Below are 18916 nucleotides of genomic sequence, written 5' to 3'. Positions count from 1 at the left end.
GGGGTCCGCGATTTTCCAAACGTTTGAGACACTGTCTTGAACTCACTTTTAGACGTCCCAAGCGCCTGCGAGAATCGCTCCATTATGCATTGCAGATTTTTTGTCGCTCCATTTAATATCTTAGATTGACCTTGACCAGCAAATAAATCAAGGGTATCAACATGCGAAAAAAGGTTAACGCGTGTCTTATATTGGCTTTTCCTTACCTACTAAAACGATTACTTCGGTGGCGGTGAATTCCTTGAAGGACGCCAAGATATCGCCCTCTGTAAACACTCTAATATTGCTCTGTTTGCGCTGTGCGATGGCTCTTTAGCTTCATTTGTGTGTGTACTAGCTGCTCCTGCATCGTGGCGTGCTGCTGCAGAAAAGTTACTCCGCCTCGAGTAAGTTCGCCCAGCCAGTGCTGTGTTCCTTCCCTAAAATCAATATGTTGCCGGCTGTTCCTCTAAGTAGAAGGTAGGATAGCCGTTTACGTACTTGTGAACACGAGCTACTACATCGCACGGACATCGTGACGAGCGGATCGTTTCCTTTCCGTACCGTTAGTTTAAAAAAAGTTGTACCAACGCCGCAGGGCTCGCACAATCGGGCCAAATATATCACTAACATACTGCGTCCAAATACCATACACATGAATGCGAAAGATGGCTCGACACCGAAAGTCTTGAGAGTAGATGCTGCAGTTGTCCACGAACAAGGTTATTGGAAACCGAACTAGTTCGAAGATGATCTGCATCCACCAATTCCTGTGTCCGAAAACTGGCACCACTATGTTTTATACTGAGTATGAAAGTGGTGCATTGTTAGCCGGACAGACGGAAAGATGGATTTATTATATTAGAGCGATTCCCGCAGCCATTTGAATCCAAGATTTGCCCTACCCCATACATAGAAAAACCATTTTATTCTTCAATAGGGCTAGGCGGCGAGTGGATGGTAGTACTGCCCAAATAAAATATTTGCTGCTGTTTAAATGGCTCGGAAAGCCAAATGTCGGGCAACGGATCCTGCAGTGGAGGATAAGTTGCCCGACATTTGACATTCTGAGCCATTAAAACATCAAAATGGAGGATCGGCCGGCTTACCGACATGAATTCGCGATTGTTTATGCGTTTATTGATTAAAGGCAGCGGTTCAGACTCAAAATCTGAAAGAGCCCCCCCCCCCCCCCCCCCCCTCTTTCAGATCATGGATCTGGTTTTTGGCAGAATAAACCTGCGAACATGAATAAAATACCTCTTTTAAGCGCTCTACCTGTCAATATTAATAACTTTAACTAACAAGCCACACTCTTTTTCCGCATCAAGGTCTGTCCCGCATCAACTCCAGACTGCCCACCACGGACGCGGAGGTGGACACAGAGGCCGGGCGACACCAGCAGAGCGAGCAGGAGCTGGGAATTCTCAACTTGGAGGCGCGTAGACGAACCTATTCAAGCCTTTGAGCTGTTATCACCAACCACAAGCATCATGACAAGGCGCGGGAGGGTCGCAGGTGTCGAGAATGACAGCCCCCAGGATGTGGACGTGCTCCTGGAGTTCATTAGTGACGTTCTGCCGCTCAAGAAGAAATTGCAAGCGTTGCTAAACGTCAAGAAGCCAATGGGGGATCCAAGGTGTCCTGAAAATGTCCGGGTGGCCTGTCAGATCCAGTGCCGGATCGAAGAAAAGGTGTCTATGGAGAACGACGTTGGCGAAGAAAGAGCTTTGAGCAATGAAGAGGACAGCCACTCGACAGCATCCCACACTCCTCCGGCGCTAAGCGAAAATGAAGGTGCCAACTCATGCCGTTGCCTGTTTGCACCCTACCTGAGTTCATAGTGCGAAAGCAAGTAGTGGGAGCAACTAACATCAAATCCGGTCGTAGTGATAAACGGTCTGTCATTTCCAGCGCCGTACATCGCCTCCCATGCCGTTCCATATTGTGGCTCCGGGTGGAGGTTGGCTCTCGTGAGGTAGTGTTGGCTGCGCTGACGATCACGCTTCTCTCTCTGGCCTTCGGCGGTGGATGCAAGCATCAGAATGAGCACAATGCTCTCGTCGTTGCCCTCGTAACTCATACTGCTATAGATGCGGAACAAGGTGCTGCGGGTGGGCACGCCCTTTTCTAAATCTGTGCGCACCAGCTAAACCTATGTTTTGGCATCCCAGAATAGCTGTGGGAATCGCTCCATTGTTTCTATTCCTAGAAATGAACTCTAATAACCATTCCAGTCCTGTATTTACATCTTGACCAGTGAGTTGACGACTTGCCTGTTGACCTCCTCCCAATCGCTGCCTCCATAGCCGAGCTCTCTCTTGTTTCCATTGCTTCATATCTTCCTTCATCCGGTCTTCCAGCCCTTTACACAGTGCATATTTGGTGCCGTCCGTATCCATGTCTGCCATCACGCTGGTGTGTGTACATTCGCCGGCCAGTCCACCATCCTGTTGTGCTGCCTGTAGTGGTGAGTCCAGCTCTCCACTCTGCATATATCCGCTAATCTGCAATTGATGCGATATCAGTGTCGTATTTGGCTGGCCTTGGGTGGCGTCCTCGTCCGCATCATGCGAAGTATCATTGCGCTGTCCCCCACTACGTGGATGTCAGTCCAATCTTGTGACACCGCGTGGGCCAACAGCCTGTGCAGCCCCACAATTCTGCTTCATTGTTCGTCGTTGTGCGCCGTCCTAGTGCAGTTGCCGCCGCCCACACCAGCCTCGCCTCTTCTACTTCTGCTCCGACCTCTACCATGACGCTTCTGCTGCCTCCTGGGCCCGGATTGCCCCGGGACCCTCGTCGAAGAAGCCGACCATAGTCGTAGTCAACTGGTGCAGCCACCTGTTGAAGTCATAACTGAAAGTTGACTTCCCAAGGCCGAATACACGGTCTACAAGAGGAATCGTCCATCCCAAACCACCTGTATTTCCACGATCATACTTGGCTTTGTGGCACTCTAGAGTCTAGTAGTTGGGCCATCGTTCGATCGCGGTTCACAAAGAAAGGATTGGAGATCTCAAGACTCTTGAGTCGAGAGAGTATAGGGGTTCCTCCTCTTTCCATTCCCACTTCGTCCCTTTTTGCCGTTTCGCTGGGATTTCGGCTTCTTCTTTTGACTCCTCCCGTGGTCTCGTCCGCCCTGGCACTTCCACGATGAGCGCAGTCGACATCGTTTTGCCAGCTTCTTCAATAGTAGCGTCCGCTAACAGAGGATCTTGCTTCAAATCACCATTGTAGGCGTTCCAGTCCGTGTACACCTTGAGTTGCGAAGCAGCAGTCCCCGCGAGGTAGTTATCGCGATGTACTTTCTTCACCGCATTTCGGAATTGAAGCACGATGGAGATTTCCTGATTGATCGCATCAGCCGACGTAATCGGTTTTCCTTCTTCGTTCACCAACTGGAACCACACGAGCCGCGCCATCACCGTCGCATTCCGCAACTTGCATCACCGACCAACAAGATCCTTCTCCTTCACGGCTCGAATGAGAGAAAATGGGGGAGTCGCGCATGACCAACATCTATCAGCCGTATTAAGTACGATGGTCGCAACCCTGACAAAATACGTCGCCGCCACCGGTAGAGTGCTGCTTCCTTCAAACACTCCATTTCGTAGCAGTTAACTCAAACATATAAGCTTCGCCAAGCAACAGCTTCGGTGTACAGCTAGCTAATAGTGGTGGTCGGGTCGGTCTTTTAAAAAGACAGCAAGGCAGTGACCACGTGAATGTTCCGTTTGCATGATAATCGTACACTTCGAAGTATATGTACTCACTCTCTTCAAATTTTCAGAGCGCACGGCGTTGTTATCAGCACGGTCCAGGATCACTCATGCTCTGCCTGATTACGACCTCAGTGAGGTTATGCTTGTTTATTACTAGTATTCATCCGTACACCTGGACGTCATAATCGCGTGGTGGTGCTGTTGCTCTCCTTCGCCTCGTGTGGTTCAGTCGACCATCGATCATTATCAAAGTTTCATTGAAGCTAGCCATGCCCGTCTTCTCGCTATATCCGCCCAACACCACGTCGCTGAGTGATAATGTGATCTGCGCTGTCACTCAGCGCTCAAACTCGAATCGCAGGCACGCCGCTGTGGCCATGATTGAAACGCCACCGGAAGCCATGAATGCCCAAGCACCCTTCCAAGCCTGCACGAAACCCTGCATGGCCAACGAAGCTACCAGTACCAGCAAACACCAGCAAAACACTCGAGTACAGTGAGAACGTCGCAGAGTGAACCAGGCGAGGTACCGGAAGAAGCAGCGCATGTTGACGCTCGCCCTCGAAAGCGCTAACTCAAAGTTACGACAAGAGATCGAGGAACTCGAGCTGAAGCGATGCAACACTCACATCGGCATCCCCACCACACAGACAGTCTGGACTGTGGCGATGCAGTATTTCCGCATTTTCCGCTTTGGCCTCAGGTCCCCTCCGCCATTGCTGCGTGACTTCGTGCTGAGCTTTCTGCAAAACGCTATGGCCCCGGACGTGACCGACGGCTCGATTTGCGGGGTGGATGCACTGCTGGAGAATTGGAGCCTGTTCTCGGTCTACTTTGACAATATCAACATCCAGCTCGAGCGCCTGGAAATTGGTGGTTCGGTGAACTTGGTGATGGCAACCACGACTACAACTGTCACCATTTCTGCCGACACGCTACGACGGGTATTCCCTCACCTGGTCGCTGAGGAGGAAGGTAACAGCCTCGCCACCAAGCTGCAGGGACGCTGTATCTCGATGCGTGGGTCAGTGCTTTTCACCTGGGACGACAAAAACGACTGCGTGGCGAGTATGCAAAGCCGATCGGACATGCTAACGCCATTGCTTCAACTGCTAGGAAACCTGGAGGACGTATCTCGCGTATTCGACAGCGCTCTTGTTACACCCGAGTGTAGATTGACAAGACGGGAGGGGAATTGAGCTCGATCATATCGTGTTTGTTAGTGGCCAGGATCGAGCTCTGTAGCATTAGTCTCAACGAAAAAGTAGTTTTTTTAAGCTTAATAGTAAGCTCGCTCAAAGGTAGATGGTCGCTGTCTGCGGAACACTGCAGTTAGCTCCCACCAAAGGCGGATGTGAAGATCTGCTTAAACATCCTAGGCAAGTCCGACGTGTCAAGACAGACATGGCCACGCCCTGCGGGTAGTTCGCGACGGATACGCTCAGCATCGTCGGCAAAGGAGGCAATGAAAAGAGCGTGAGCCTGCACGCCAGGTTCCGCGAGCAGCTTCCGACCTAGGTATCCGGGATCGATTCCGTATCGCTCCAGATTGGCATCGCTCACCACAAACACGAACCGATCGTCACCCTCGAGCGCAGCAACTCGCTTCACGCCTCGTTCCACAGCTTCAACCGTGTGGTCTCCGCTTTGGCAATACCGAGTATGCGCGGCCATCTTCCGAAGCACTCGCAGTCTTTCCTTGGCGGTGCACCAAACTCTACGAACGGGATCTCGGGCGATTCACCACTGTGCCCCAGGATGCGAGTAGTGACAGCAAAATGTTCTCTTCATCAACGGAGGGTTCTTCTGTAACACGCGTCATTACTGCAGCAGGCGCTCACACTTCAAATAGACGCTGCCATGAGGATATGACAGTTGAATCAAAAGGCAGCGAGGATTGACAATCCTCCGTGGTATCCTGCTCCAAAAGGCATTACTTTTTCGTTGAGACTAATGCTACAGAGCTCGATCCTGGCCACTAACAAACACGATATGATCGAGCTCAATTCCCCTCCCTTCTTGTCAATCTACACTCGGGTGTAACAAGAGCGCTGTCGAATACGCGAGATACGTCCTCCAGGTTTCCTAGCAGTTGAAGCAATGGCGCTAGCATGTCCGATCGGCTTTGCATACTCGCCACGCAGTCGTTTTTGTCGTCCCAGGTGAAAAGCACTGACCCACGCATCGAGATACAGCGTCCCTGCAGCTTGGTGGCGAGGCTGTTACCTTCCTCATTAGCGACCAGGTGAGGGAATACCCGTCGTAGCGTGTCGGCAGAAATGGTGACAGTTGTAGTCGTGGTTGCCATCACCAAGTTCACCGAACCACCAATTTCCAGGCGCTCGAGCTGGATGTTGATATTGTCAAAGTAGACCGAGAACAGGCTCCAGTTCTCCAGCAGTGCATCCACCCCGCAAATCGAGCCGTCGGTCACGTCCGGGGCCATAGCGTTTTGCAGAAAGCTCAGCACGAAGTCACGCAGCAATGGCGGAGGGGACCTGAGGCCAAAGCGGAAAATGCGGAAATACTGCATCGCCACAGTCCAGACTGTCTGTGTGGTGGGGATGCCGATGTGAGCGCTGCATCGCTTCAGCTTGAGTTCCTCAATCTCTTGTCGTAACTTTGAGTTAGCGCTTTCGAGGGCGAGCGTCAACATGCGCTGCTTCTTCCGGTACCTCGCCTGGTTCACTCTGCGACGTTCTCACTGTACTCGAGTGTTTCGCTGTTCTATAGCTTCGTTGAATTCGTTGGCTTCGTTGGTCAAGCAGGCGATCGTGCGGGCTTGGAAGGGTGCTTGGGCACTCATGGCTTCCGGAGATGTCCCGACAGCGGCGTGCATGCGACTCGAGTTTGAGCGCTGAATGACAGCGCAGATCACATTATCACTCAGCGACGTGGTGTTGGGCAGATAGAGCGAGAAGACGGGCATGGCTAGCTCCAATGAAACTTTGATAATGACCGACGGTCGACTCAACCACACGAGACGACATGAAACATCATCACCATCATGCGATTACCAGATCTTGGACCGGTCGTGACCCCGCCGTGGCCGTAAGCAATTTACGGGTAATTACAGGGCGTGCTGCCACGCTCAAGACCCGAACGAATGGAGGAGACTAATCTAGTCCCTCCTCTCCTACACACCCTTAGGAGAGAGAGATCCGACGTATGCGATCGCTACACTATTATTAATAATAGCAAGGAGGCTCAACCAAATGACTCTAAACTAGCGCAATGAACGCGAGAACACGTTTACTACTACAGGGCCGAACTGGTTAAATAACATGCTCCGGTAATACATGTATTGTACTTTGAAGTTTGTTGGCACTTTTGACTCTAATCCGTACGACTTGTCTTGCACGGGATAGCTATAAATCGTACTCGAGTACGAATTGCTGTAAGTCGTGCATGCTTCACACTCTCCTACTACATGTATGTGCCTTGGTGATCTGAAAGCATTCCAACAGCCCAAGCACGACTTATGAGGACGTTCATTAATGTAAAGGCCGAGAGCACAGTAAAAATACCTCTCTTATAACGTAAAGCTGACGTATCTTGGCGTCCGGGAAGGTGATTAAAACACCGCGCACCCCGGGGCCCACAAACGTGGTTGTCACCCTCAAAAGTTTCGAGTTGAGGCCGCGAAGTAGCTGAGACTCAGCCTCATTTGCACAGTACACGGAACGTGATAACCTCGTGCGTGAGGACGTACACGAACTTCGGCTTGCCCCCGTTGATCTTGGTTTGTTGCTCGGCCACCTCAACCAAGCAGAACGATTTCTGATTCAGTTGTCCACAAGGGAGCAGGCCAGCACTTACGTACGAAATGAAGCATCGTGGTCAAACCGCAAGCGCCTCTCGACGTTGAGGCTGTCAGGATTGACATGCTGCTGCTGCTCGGGTACCTGTCGATTGGAACAGATACAGAACGGATCAGGTTTTGGATCAGGTTTTTAGAAACTCCAGGATAGACTTCAGGATGTGAACATGGGAGTTGGTGCATGTGCTGCTGCTAATGCGGGTCGGTGGTAGGTCTCAGTTTGCAGCAGACAATGGCAGACACAAGTGCTCAGTCACCGGCGCGAGGTGGAGTGTGCGTTACTGGATCACAGGAACGAGGTGCTGGGTCGCTGAAACGACGAGCTGAGTCGCTGGGGCGAGGTGCTGAGCAAGAGTCACTGGAGCAAGAGTCACTGTCACCGAAGCAAGACGACGAGGGAGATGCTAAGTTGCCCAAGAAGCATCGTCAAGAGCGCACGATGTGCTACTCTCAAGGTTATGAGTACACGCGTTCATGGACTTCATCAAAGAAGGTCGTGTATCGTTGTTCGACATCCCGACGCACAAAGTGCAAGGGGACTATGAAATTCCGCATCTCGACAATGGGCTACTCCAATGCGCGGCCGCATACATGCCAGATCGCGCAGGTTGCTAGTGGACTGTCCGATGTCAACGAGGATATGAAGGCCATGGCAGACAGCTTGGCTATTGCTGACGTCGCTCGACCGGTTAGAAAAATATGGCAGGAGCTGCGCAGCATCTTCTACGGCAATGACAACAATGTCATGCTTGGGTTGTCTGAGTCGCAAGTGGTCAACCGCGTTTACAGAGCAAGATCTCTTCACTACAGTGGCAACGTGCACGGATCGGTGGAGATTCCACCACTCTCGCTTGCACTCAATGAGTCGGTGTCATTTTTCCAATTTCACTTTGTTTCAGCAAACCGCCACGATGTGAACAGTCCAACACGTTTGCTAGGGTGGGCTCATCCAACGCTGGTGAACTTGTTTCGCTACCACAACGTGTCGCTCTTTATCGATGGCACCTTTCGGTGCGTTCCACGCAATTTTCAGCAATGTGTGGTTTTCATGGTTCATGACTGTGCGTCAGGCCTGTACATCCCCGTGTTTTATATCTTAAGTACATCGCGCAGTGTTGATGCATATTGGGATATGATGCACTTTGTTCTCCAAGCTACTGACCAGCAACTAAGTCCAGCCGAAGTCGTATGCGACTTTGAATCGGCTTTAGTGGAAGCAGTGCAAACCCAGTTCCGTGACGCCATTGTCTTGGGTTGTCTATTCCACCTGAAGCAGGCGCTGCGGCGTGCGATGAAGCGGTATGCTATACCTGATGCAGAATGCAGTATAGCGATGACAAGAGGCGTCATCGATATGTTGACAGTGGCCAATCCGGATCAAGTGAAGTCGCATGGGATTGCTTGGGCTCAGACGGAAATCAAGCAACGCTGTGAGAAGCAAGGAACTGCGTACTCAAACGCAAAGTGGCAGGAGTTTTGGGTGTACTTTAAGCGTACTTGGATTGACGGATACTCGGTGGAGCTTTGGAACGTGTACGGTCTTGATAATGAGCTTGTTGCGCGCACGAATAACCCGCTCGAGCGCTTCAATCGCATTCTCAACACGCGCTTCCCCACTCCACACCCTTCCATGGCCACGTTCGTGACCGTGATCAAGCAACTTTCAGCTGAGTACGTTCAGCAGCTGGGTGATATACCTCGTGACCGTAGCAAGCGCGTAACGCGAGAGACCATTGAGCTGCCCATTGCCATCGATCTACCCAAGGCGCTCGAGGATGCGACCATATTTGACACTGATTCTGACCCAGCGTCGGCAGCTACGACTTCAGATGGCGATGCGCCACTGCATCATGAAGGTGCCTGCCAGCACGGTGCTGCTGCTGCTGTAGTGTTGTAGTAGTCTAGCTATCTAGCAACTAGCTAGTAGCTTTGCATTAATTTGCCAATGCCCTTTGCCTGCAGTCATGAGTGTGTTCTTCACGTGTTGCCTTCAAATCGGCCGGCCCGATCCAAAACCTGATCCGTTCTGTATCTGTTCCAAATTCAAATCTACCTGCTGCTCAGGGCCCTTGTATGCCGTTCCAGAAAGTGTGTCGGCGATGCCAGCGCCAATGCCAACCGTGACAGTGTCCACTGGGCATCCATGACTGTGCCGTCGTGTGTGTGAGGCGTGGGTGGGGATACTCGATGGGGATACGGGCGCTGGGGGACTTCTTGATGTGGTGATTACCACACCAACGCGCGCCTCGGGCGAAGCATATACCGACTCGGTAGCTGCACGGGCAATCTAAGCGCCTAGCAACTCGAGCACGTTCCACCTTCTTGAGCGACACCTTCTCGGCAAAAGCGTTATCACCGGTGGTTGGAGACTTATTTTTCACTGAACGGGAGCTTACATATGAATAAAAAAACGCTAACGGGAAGTTTTGTACTCACGCATTTCTTGCAGCGGGTCGGCGGCAGTGCCGACAGCACAATCTGCGTGTGATGGTCGGTCCAACGGCACTGGCGAATTCCAGTTCATGTCGGCCCACTCCTTCGTGCAGCTCGGACAGTTCGTGTGCTGCTGATGTCCTTGCAGCATATGCGAGTCACCTCGTCAACAAGTTCATCAACATGGCTTGTGCACCTTGCAGGGCAGAGCCGCCGTCTTTCCCCGCGCTCAATCCAGAAAGAAAGCAGGCCAGTGCCAAGAGAGTCATCAACAGGGTGGAAGGAGACGCAGCCAGTTCGCGCAACTCCAGACGCAGAAAAATCCCACGCCACAGCAGCGTTCCGAGCCTCCTGCTGTGAGCCGCATGCACCTGCCGGTGCCAACTTTCGGGCTCAGTTGCGAGCGCTGAATGAATGCACGACTCCTTTGCGCCATTGCAAAGACCCTCGAGGCCACCAGCATGAAGATCCGCGCCCGCGCCGTGAGCTCCGACAATACCAAGCCCACGATCGTGCTCAACCTGCCGGGCGTCTTCTTCGCCGTGCTCATGAGCGCCTACGACTCGTTCGTGCACCTCGGCGTCACCCTCAGCTCAGCCGCGACGCTCTTGCTCGCCACCTATGTCGCCTGCGTACTGGCCTGGAACGTCCTCGCGTCCGTGCTCGCGCTCCTGGTGCAGGGCGCTGCGTTAGCATCTTTTACACTGCACCATGCTGTCCATGAATGCCACGCGCAACGCGGCCTCCGTCCAAAGCTACTACATCGCCAAGCCGGTGGCTGTTACAGCCTCCACGCCCCCATTGCTCCGCGTTGGCGGCAGGATTATCGCGTCCAAGTCCACCCATGTCGACAAGACTAACGATGCGGCCGCTTCCAAGAGAAAGGAGCGGCAGGCCCCGGCTGTCCGACGTCGTGTGCTGGCGCAGCTGAACAGGAATCGCCTCCTGGTCAATGTGGTGCCCGGTGACATGCGCTGTCGCGTCGACATGAACCTAGGCGAAGCGAACTGTGTGGGTAAGGCGTTCGTGCAAGCGATGCCCGGCAAGCGCAAGCCTTGCGACGTCTATGTCATGCGCGTGGACTGCGGTGCGGTGCCCAGTCGGCCGGCCAGGAGAAGCACATGAACCCCGTGATCATGTGGGACGTGACTGCAACGTTTGACAAGTTCAAGCAACTCGAGCGCGAGCTGGAGAAGGAGGTCAAGGCGAAAAAGGCGTCGCGCGGAGTGCAAGTGCCGCACGTGTCGAGCGGCGCTGTGCTTTTCGTGCAGCCTGAGCTCACGGACCATGTGCTCAACGCCCGCCTGCAGACGTTCATCGACACCTTGCGCTCGGACCCAGTGCTTTCCACTATGGGGTGCTTGCGCAAGTTCTGCCAAACCTACCAGGCTGCCCAGCCCCAATGCACTCTCCGACCGAACGAGAGACTGCAACACGGGTGCAGAAGGTCGGGTGCTGCCGCGCTCGTGTGGAGAAAGAATTCGTCGAGCCAGTGGCTACAAAGAGAGAAGAGGAGATGGAGCTTCCATTGTATGTGAGAGTGAGTGAATATGCGAGACGGATGCTGTGGGTCGTTGCCGGGCCGCCGCATCGGAGGCAGCAATATCCCGACGGCCGACGGCGTTCATCTGTTCAAATTGTAACCACAGTTCGACCAGTACGGCGGCGACTCTGAAGGAGGAGGCGAGGTCTATTGCGGAGGTCACAAAGAGGAATAAAAAGCTGTAAATATTATTTTGGTGTTGTGTAGAGATGCTTCGTGTCGATACGGATGCCGATCGGTGTGCTTCGCAGCGGTACCAACTCCCTTCGAATCCTCTGACGACAAGTATTTCCTCCTCTTGTGGACGATCCTCGAATTCCTTTGAAAGTGACTGTAGCTCCAACATTGAGTTGGAGTTCATGTCAGCCTCGCAATTCATTGCATGCATTGCACTCTCGGCAAAAGCCTCCTGGTGCAGCCGGGCGATGAACTAGCTTTACATCGAGCGTTTATAACACACACCGCAGTTATACGTGCCATTTTTGTATGCACTTGCCTGTTAATAACAATTCCACTTTGTATATCTTGACAAAGGTTACAGTCATTTTTAGTAATGTACTTCCTCCGGTCGTGAAATGATTGCCTGGATGGCCTTTCCACAGGTGTGAGAACTGCAAAACGTAATACGGAATTGTATTGTATTTTAGGAGTACAACAATAAAGAACAACCTCTCTGTGTTTATACGTTAATAACGACTCATTCGTGAAGAACAGCAACTTCAAAACGAAATGCATCGGAAGCGCATGGAAATGATTGAGGCAGCTTTCCCTCACGTCGAAGCTTGCTTTTACCGGCATGGGGAAGCTTGTACTCGTTGGATCCACCAGCACGCATCACACATTCCATCACCTTCTGTAACGTGAGAAATATGTTAATGTGTAAGCTTCTAAAGCTCGGAACGATTTCCGTACAGCATCGAATCAAACCTTTCTATTATTATCACATATACAGTTTATGATTTCATCCAATGCTAGAGGTTATCACAGTAATTATCTATGGTCCGGTGGAACGCTCCCTTGACCGACTAGTCACTCCGTCGATGCCGTCGCTTAAAGCGACGCCACACGCGTCTAACGGTGCTCACATTGACATTCTAGCGTATAGCAACACTGTCGACAGCTCCAATGTCGGGTAGGCCTCGAACGCCGTGCATTAACAGGAACAACACAACGTCCTGCCTCTCCCTGGTAGTGAGGTTTGGTTTCTTCATGGTTCTTTAGTCCGTGGGGGTGGGGGCGGAGGCAAGCGGAGGTGTTGGCGTTGGCGTTGGTGTTGGCGCTAGGGTCGGCGCAGGGGTCGGCACCTGATGGCACAGGTGCAAATAAGGTAGTGAGGTAGCCTCAACACGATAGTCATTCTTCACTCTTTTGGCCACAGCTGCATCGTTTCTAAATATTTTTTGGCGCTCAAAAGCCCTCCAGAAAGCTGAGCTCAAGCCGCGTCGATTCCACCAATCAGCGCGGTCTAAGCGAGGACACAGGCGAAATCAGACCGTTCCAAAAAATTCCAGATGTTTCTACAGGCAATCATTCACGACCGGAGGAAGTACTACACTGTACTAGTACATGCATTCGGTTCGACGGCAAATCCCAAATCATTATGAAGACGGCTCAACTGTACATACGGCACGGGATAACCGGGAATGACTTCTTTTTTCAAGGTTGCATAATACGTACCAGACGACCCAGCAAATCGACTTTATTGTTGCTTCTTTTCACATAAAACGAAATCGCGATCATCGAGGATTCAGTGCCGGATGGGACCAGTATTTCTTAAACCATTTCTATGATATAATGAGAGATCTGTTAGTCCATTGCCAGGCCCGACCTGGCACGCAGCGGCATGTACCAGTAACCTCCGAGTGCTCATCCACTCCATCTGGTAGAATGCGGCATCTCAGGCTGACATTGCCAACCCTTGGATTGGAAAGCAGCACAGCATATATGGACAAAACTACCAAGTAGGGACTCCAGCTGCCGTGCTACAGAAGTCGCCGGGTGGTACGCCGCAGCAGATGGCCGAGGAGATCGTCGCCCAGTGCTGAATCGTCCCCTTGCATCCAGCCTGGATTCCAGGCGGTCGTGCATGGCGCCGCAGGGCGGCCTGGACAGGACGGACATCGTGTTCCTCATTGACGTCCTGTGCTCTAAGCAGCTCGATGTGACCGCTACTTAGCCGGCCCACGCTCGACGTGATCGCTAATAACGGAAATGGTCTCCAGGACGGTGTAGTTCGACCAAGCCAAGGAGGCTTTCGACAACGTCAAGCTCAACAATGGCATCAGGTGGATAATTCAAGGAGCCAGGAATTACGCCATGGATGCTCGGCATATCTTTGTTGCTTTTAGCCTTTACTTGTTGAATGCATCGTCCTTCTCCACTACTCGTTCTTGTCATTTACTTCGTGATGCCGGCCATCCCAACCAGTTGAGCAGCTATTGGCGTCGACAGCTCCAGGTTTGGAACTTCAATCAGCACAGAAAGATACCACACCTTTACACAGAAGCACAGCCACGCCTGCAACTCCTTCGAGGGCGAATTGGACGACGACTCGCCCAACTCTAGGTGGCGCCGGACACCGTCAGCAGCGCGAAACCAAAGAGAAATGGGAGGCTGTTCATCCACCTTCCTGCGACGCTGATGCTCCAGATAGCGCTGCGCGTGGCGTGCATCCATACCGAAATGCTAGCTCTGTACTGCCTAGAGCTTGGACCAGCCGTGTGCACTACCGACTCCAACTCGTAAACGCTGCGCAAACTCATCAGGTCCAAGAAGACAAGAACTACGAAAGAGAGGGCCGAAAGTTTGGGCATTAATGTCGCCGGGCTCAGTGTGTTGGGGTAGTGAACAAACGCAGGCGCCATACACGTTCTTAATATCCTAGCTAAAATAGACGGAAGGGGATGTTCCCCAAGTTGATAGAGAAACAATGAGTATTGACTATATTGGTAGATTGAAAACACTTTCATTTACTTCCATTTATCTTATGCCTCCTGCGCGCGAGCGGCGGATCAGTTTCTCGGCCTTGTCATGTTGCTTTCGTGGGGAAATAACAACGAGAATCACTTGCACAAGGCACAACAGGAGCATCTACTCGTGGATAGACAACTCTTTCGTCCCTGTAGGCGACGTCAATTGACCCTAGAGACATCTTCTCGGGGGCCTGCATTGCCTACGAGCGAGAATTCCACGGACGGTACATCTCGCTGTCACGATCGCGTTGATCGTACCAATTCCTGAGCCAGACGACGACTCAATTGCCAATATGCTTGGCTACTTCGCAGACGTCACGGCCGTCATTATGTTCGGCGTGCCGCTTGTGCTGCTCGGGGATGTCGTCAATACGTGGGGGAAACGAGGTCGTCGCGGCATCTCCGGCTTCCCCCAACGGCGTCCCTGGCCTATGTACGGCACCATGCAGACGACCAACTGCGTCTTCGTTCCGAACACCATCGGCGGCCTGGTGTGACTTGTGCAAGTGATCTTCCTTGATATTTCCCCACAAAAACAAAATGTGTTCAACGACGTGTACGAGGTAGCTCAGAAGCTTTTCGGTCGAGTCTTGATGGTGTGGTTTGTAATTTCAACAACTCGGGTCTTCTCACGACGTCGAGGGAACACAGAGGGGGGCGAAATCGAATGCACTTGAATCGCATGTTTGATGCCTGTGTGTCGGGGCTAATACATCGGGAGGCAGCCAAACTTGGGCAACGGCAATTTAGGCTGAGGCTTTCTGTTTACGTCACGTTTTCACTTGTTTGGAAGGGAATTCAGGGTGTCGATTTCTCTGAGGCACCTCGAGATTTTTAGAATTTGAGGTATGGCATCCATCCCAGCCGGGCGTAAGTGCACAATGTTTTTTTTCATGAGTTTTTTTTAGCACGTGATGCAGTCCCCGACTGGAAGTGCACAGTAGCTTGTCTACTGTACCCATCCCGTTCGTTGTATAAACTGATCTATACGAGATTCCTGTGCAGGGAATTTGGGTAAGTACCCGGATAATTTGACTTTAAAAATACACCCCTGGCTGGAACTCAAACCCCTTGCTTATGAGGCAACAGCAGACTCTATTTTGTTTTGCGGTATCAGCACTGCTGATACAGCAGCGAGCCCATTCCTTGGTGCTCACGGCCGTCCCTCCTTCTGCTACGGATCGTCGGCGGCGCAAGATTGTTGAGACTTACCATAGAGACACAATGAGCTAAATAATGCTCCTATTTAAGTGCCTGTTTGTCCGCCACTGTTGTAAGTCTAGGTCGATCTCCACCATGACGCGAAAATTTGCATCGTTTAGTCGCCACCTTAAACGGAAACGTAAGCATATTCAAACAACGTGGATTACATATCCTTAAACAACGGTGCTCTATCTCACTAACCATAGGAGACTAGACGTGAAGGAGCATGCAGCTACGTAGAATGAGCCGTCCAAGACAGCTTCTTCGTGAAGGAAAGCGTCCAGAGGCAACATGCCCCCCCCCTCCCCCCGTTGTTGTCACGTTGTAGAAGTAAGTACCACTGTATGGTACTACTCCGATCCACAACTGCTGTCAGGAAACAGCATACATTTGTCTTTATTGGTCAATATATGTGTTAGAAGGCTCTGATTGGGCTAAAACGAAACTCGTGAGCAAGGCGATTCGAATGCTGTGCGCGTTGCCGTCGATGGATGCAAAACTGGGAACACACTTCAGATGTCGCCCATCCTTTTGAATGGCTGTGACTTGGGGGTGTTCAATGCAATTTAAGCACGGCAGAAAAAGAAGACAACCAGAGCGCTGAACGAACTGGTGATGGCGGTGACAGAAGCGTTTTGGGAGCTGCCGAGCTCAACGCTAAACAACACCTTTCTCTCACTCCTAGTAACGATGGAGGCATGCATGAAAGGTGGCGGCGGCAACAACTTCCGCCCTGCGCATACGTCAAAATGCAAGCTTGCTCGGGAGGGAAGACTTCCCGTGAGCCTTTTCTACTCTCATGATGTTGTCCAGTCCGCTGTCACCGCGGCTGGCTTGCCCATGTAACTCAATAATTAAAGCAAGTCACTTTAACTGACAATAGTTGTGGATTTGGCTTAAGAGTGGTACGTGACAGCAGTTCTGCATCGGAGTAGTACAAGTTATGATGCAAAAGCTTTGCGACCAAGCCGGGCTTACACCAGAAGCCGCGGCCAACATGCCTCCTGGACGCGCCGGCACCGACACTCGCGCTCCAATAATTTGCACGTCAGAGCGATTCTGAGGTAAATGCTTAGTGAGTGTCGATACGATGACCAAATTGCAGAAGCATCGAGCAATTATTCGCAGAGTTCATTTTCGACCACATTCTGAATAAGGGACATTTCCAGTATGTGTTTCTCAGTCATTTAGTGTTAATATCCACGTTCGTGCATTCGGTTCGGCGACAAATCCCAAACCAAATCATTCCGAAGACGGCTCATCTGTACGAGAGGTTATACAGAATGCCTTATTCCTACATGGCTGCATCTTACGGTATTTTATATGCAACCCAGCAAATCCACTTGATTATTGCTTCTACAGTAAACACTTTAGGGATGGGGAACGTTCATTAACCGAGAGCACAGTAACAATACCTCTCGTGATTAAAACACCGCGCACCCCGGGGCCCACAAACGGCGGTTGTCACCCTTAAAAGTTTCGAGTCGAGGCCGCGGAGTAGCTGAGACTCAGCCTCATTTGCACAGTACACGGAACGTGATAACCTCGTGCGTGAGGACGTACACGAACTTCGGCTTGCCCCCGTTGATCTTGGTTTGTTGCTCGGCCACCTCAACCAAGCAGAACGATTTCTGATTCAGTTGTCCACAAGGGAGCAGGCCAGCACTTACGTATGAAATGAAACATCGTGGTCAAACCACAAGCGCCTCTCGACGTTGAGGTTGTCAGGATTGACATGCTGCTGCTGCTCAGGGCCCTTGTATGCCGTTCCAGAAAGTGTGTCGGCGATGCCAGCGCCAATGCCAACCGTGACAGTGTCCACTGGGCATTCATGACTGTGCCGTCGTGTGTGTGAGGCGTGGGTGGGGATACTCGATGGGGATACGGGCGCTGGGGGACTTCTTGATGTGGTGATTACCACACCAACGCGCGCCTCGGGCGAAGCATATACCGACTCGGTAGCTGCACGGGCAATCTAAGCGCCCAGCAACTCGAGCACGCCCAGCAACTCGAGCACGCCCACCTTCTTGAGCGACACCTTCTCGGCAAAAGCGCTCTCACCGGTGGTTGGAGACTTTATTTTTCACTGAACGGGAGCTTACATATGAATAAAAAAACGCTAACGGGAAGTTTTGTACGGGAACGGGAGCCACTCTTTTCTTAACGTCAACGAGGTTTATGTCCCCATTCCTAAAACACATAACGCTACAACGACTTCGCGATCATCGAGGATTCAGTGCTGGACGGTACCAGTATTTCTTAAACCATTTCTATGATATAATGGGAGATCTGCTAGTCCATTGCTGGCAGGCAGCGGCACCTCAGTGCAGGCTGCCACAGCTACAATCAGTTCGTCTTTTGCTGCTCAAGGCTCAAACCCCTTCATCCAACCACGATTGACCATGCGTTTGAGCGTCTTCCTCTTCGCTGCTGCCGCCACTCTCCTGGCCAACCCTATAACGGTTGAAGCATCCGTGGCTACGCCGGACACCCTGAACTCGAACGATTTTGCCCAGAACGACATGGACGACAGGTCGCTGAGAATCCGAGAGGCTGTCGATGCCGACCTGGAGGATAACTCTGATGACGAAGAGAGAGCTGGGATAACTGAAGTTGCCGCGAAGTTGACCAAGTCGTCGAGCTTGAAGTCCCTTCTTGACGAAGTGGAAACTCTCAAGACCCAAGCATACCAGCTTATGGATTCTAACAAAGAGCTGTTCAAACAAATCTCGAAGATGATTGACAACCCGTATCAATTGCGCGAAAAGCTGGGCATCTCGGAGAAACTCAAGACGATGTCGGCAGCTCAGTTGGACAAAGATATGAATTACCACTTGTGGATGGAGTACTCCAAGTGGTGGAAGGGAACCTATGGCAAGGACCTCGGGTTTTAAGTACTTAGCGTTGTGAACCTAAGTAAATAGCGCCATCATCATGGTTCTACTTTCAGATTTGAGTTCTATTTCGTTATTCTTTCGTACTGGCCTACGGCAGTTGAGAAACCCTCCACAAGCATTATGTCACGTGCTCTGTAGACGAACGGAGTCTGGCGGAGGACTTGTACTTGAAGCTGAAAAATGAAGACTAATAGATTGAATGAAAGGATAGAAGTTGCTATGATCTACAGCTGTTACCTAGGATGCAGGAGGAGAAGGCTTCTAACCGTTGCTGTGCCAATGTGTGAGTCCGTTTGGAAAACGGACGCTGCTGATGCCAGTTTCGTAGGTTTCGTAGTGGTGAG

The 18916-nt window shown here is 51.6% G+C and overlaps 3 protein-coding genes across 3 annotated transcripts; 2 read left to right on the top strand and 1 right to left on the bottom strand.

Annotated features, from left to right (window-relative positions):
- Nucleotides 1-5036: 5036 nt before the first annotated feature.
- On the bottom strand, nt 5037-5378 carry KRP23_5179 (von Willebrand factor A domain-containing protein 8; the record flags this gene model as incomplete). Its single annotated transcript, XM_067890220.1, has 1 exon — nt 5037-5378. The coding sequence occupies one exon, from the start codon at nt 5376-5378 to the stop codon at nt 5037-5039; it is 342 nt and encodes a 113-aa protein (XP_067746784.1).
- A 5040-nt stretch (nt 5379-10418) lies between these two features.
- KRP23_5178 (uncharacterized protein) lies at nt 10419-11495 on the top strand (the record flags this gene model as incomplete). The annotated part of the gene is made up of 3 exons (XM_067890219.1): nt 10419-10589; nt 10651-10968; nt 11058-11495. 3 exons carry the CDS (start codon nt 10419-10421, stop codon nt 11493-11495), a joined length of 927 nt encoding a protein of 308 aa, XP_067746783.1.
- A 6582-nt stretch (nt 11496-18077) lies between these two features.
- Nucleotides 18078-18569, top strand: KRP23_5177 (uncharacterized protein; the record flags this gene model as incomplete). Its single annotated transcript, XM_067890218.1, has 1 exon — nt 18078-18569. The coding sequence occupies one exon, from the start codon at nt 18078-18080 to the stop codon at nt 18567-18569; it is 492 nt and encodes a 163-aa protein (XP_067746782.1).
- Nucleotides 18570-18916: the final 347 nt, after the last annotated feature.

The sequence above is a fragment of the Phytophthora ramorum genome (assembly GCF_020800215.1).
Source record: "Phytophthora ramorum isolate Pr-102 chromosome Unknown Phyram_PR-102_s0004, whole genome shotgun sequence".
NCBI classification, from domain to species: Eukaryota; Oomycota; class Peronosporomycetes; order Peronosporales; family Peronosporaceae; genus Phytophthora; species Phytophthora ramorum.
This window is presented reverse-complemented; position numbering and strand designations above follow the sequence as displayed.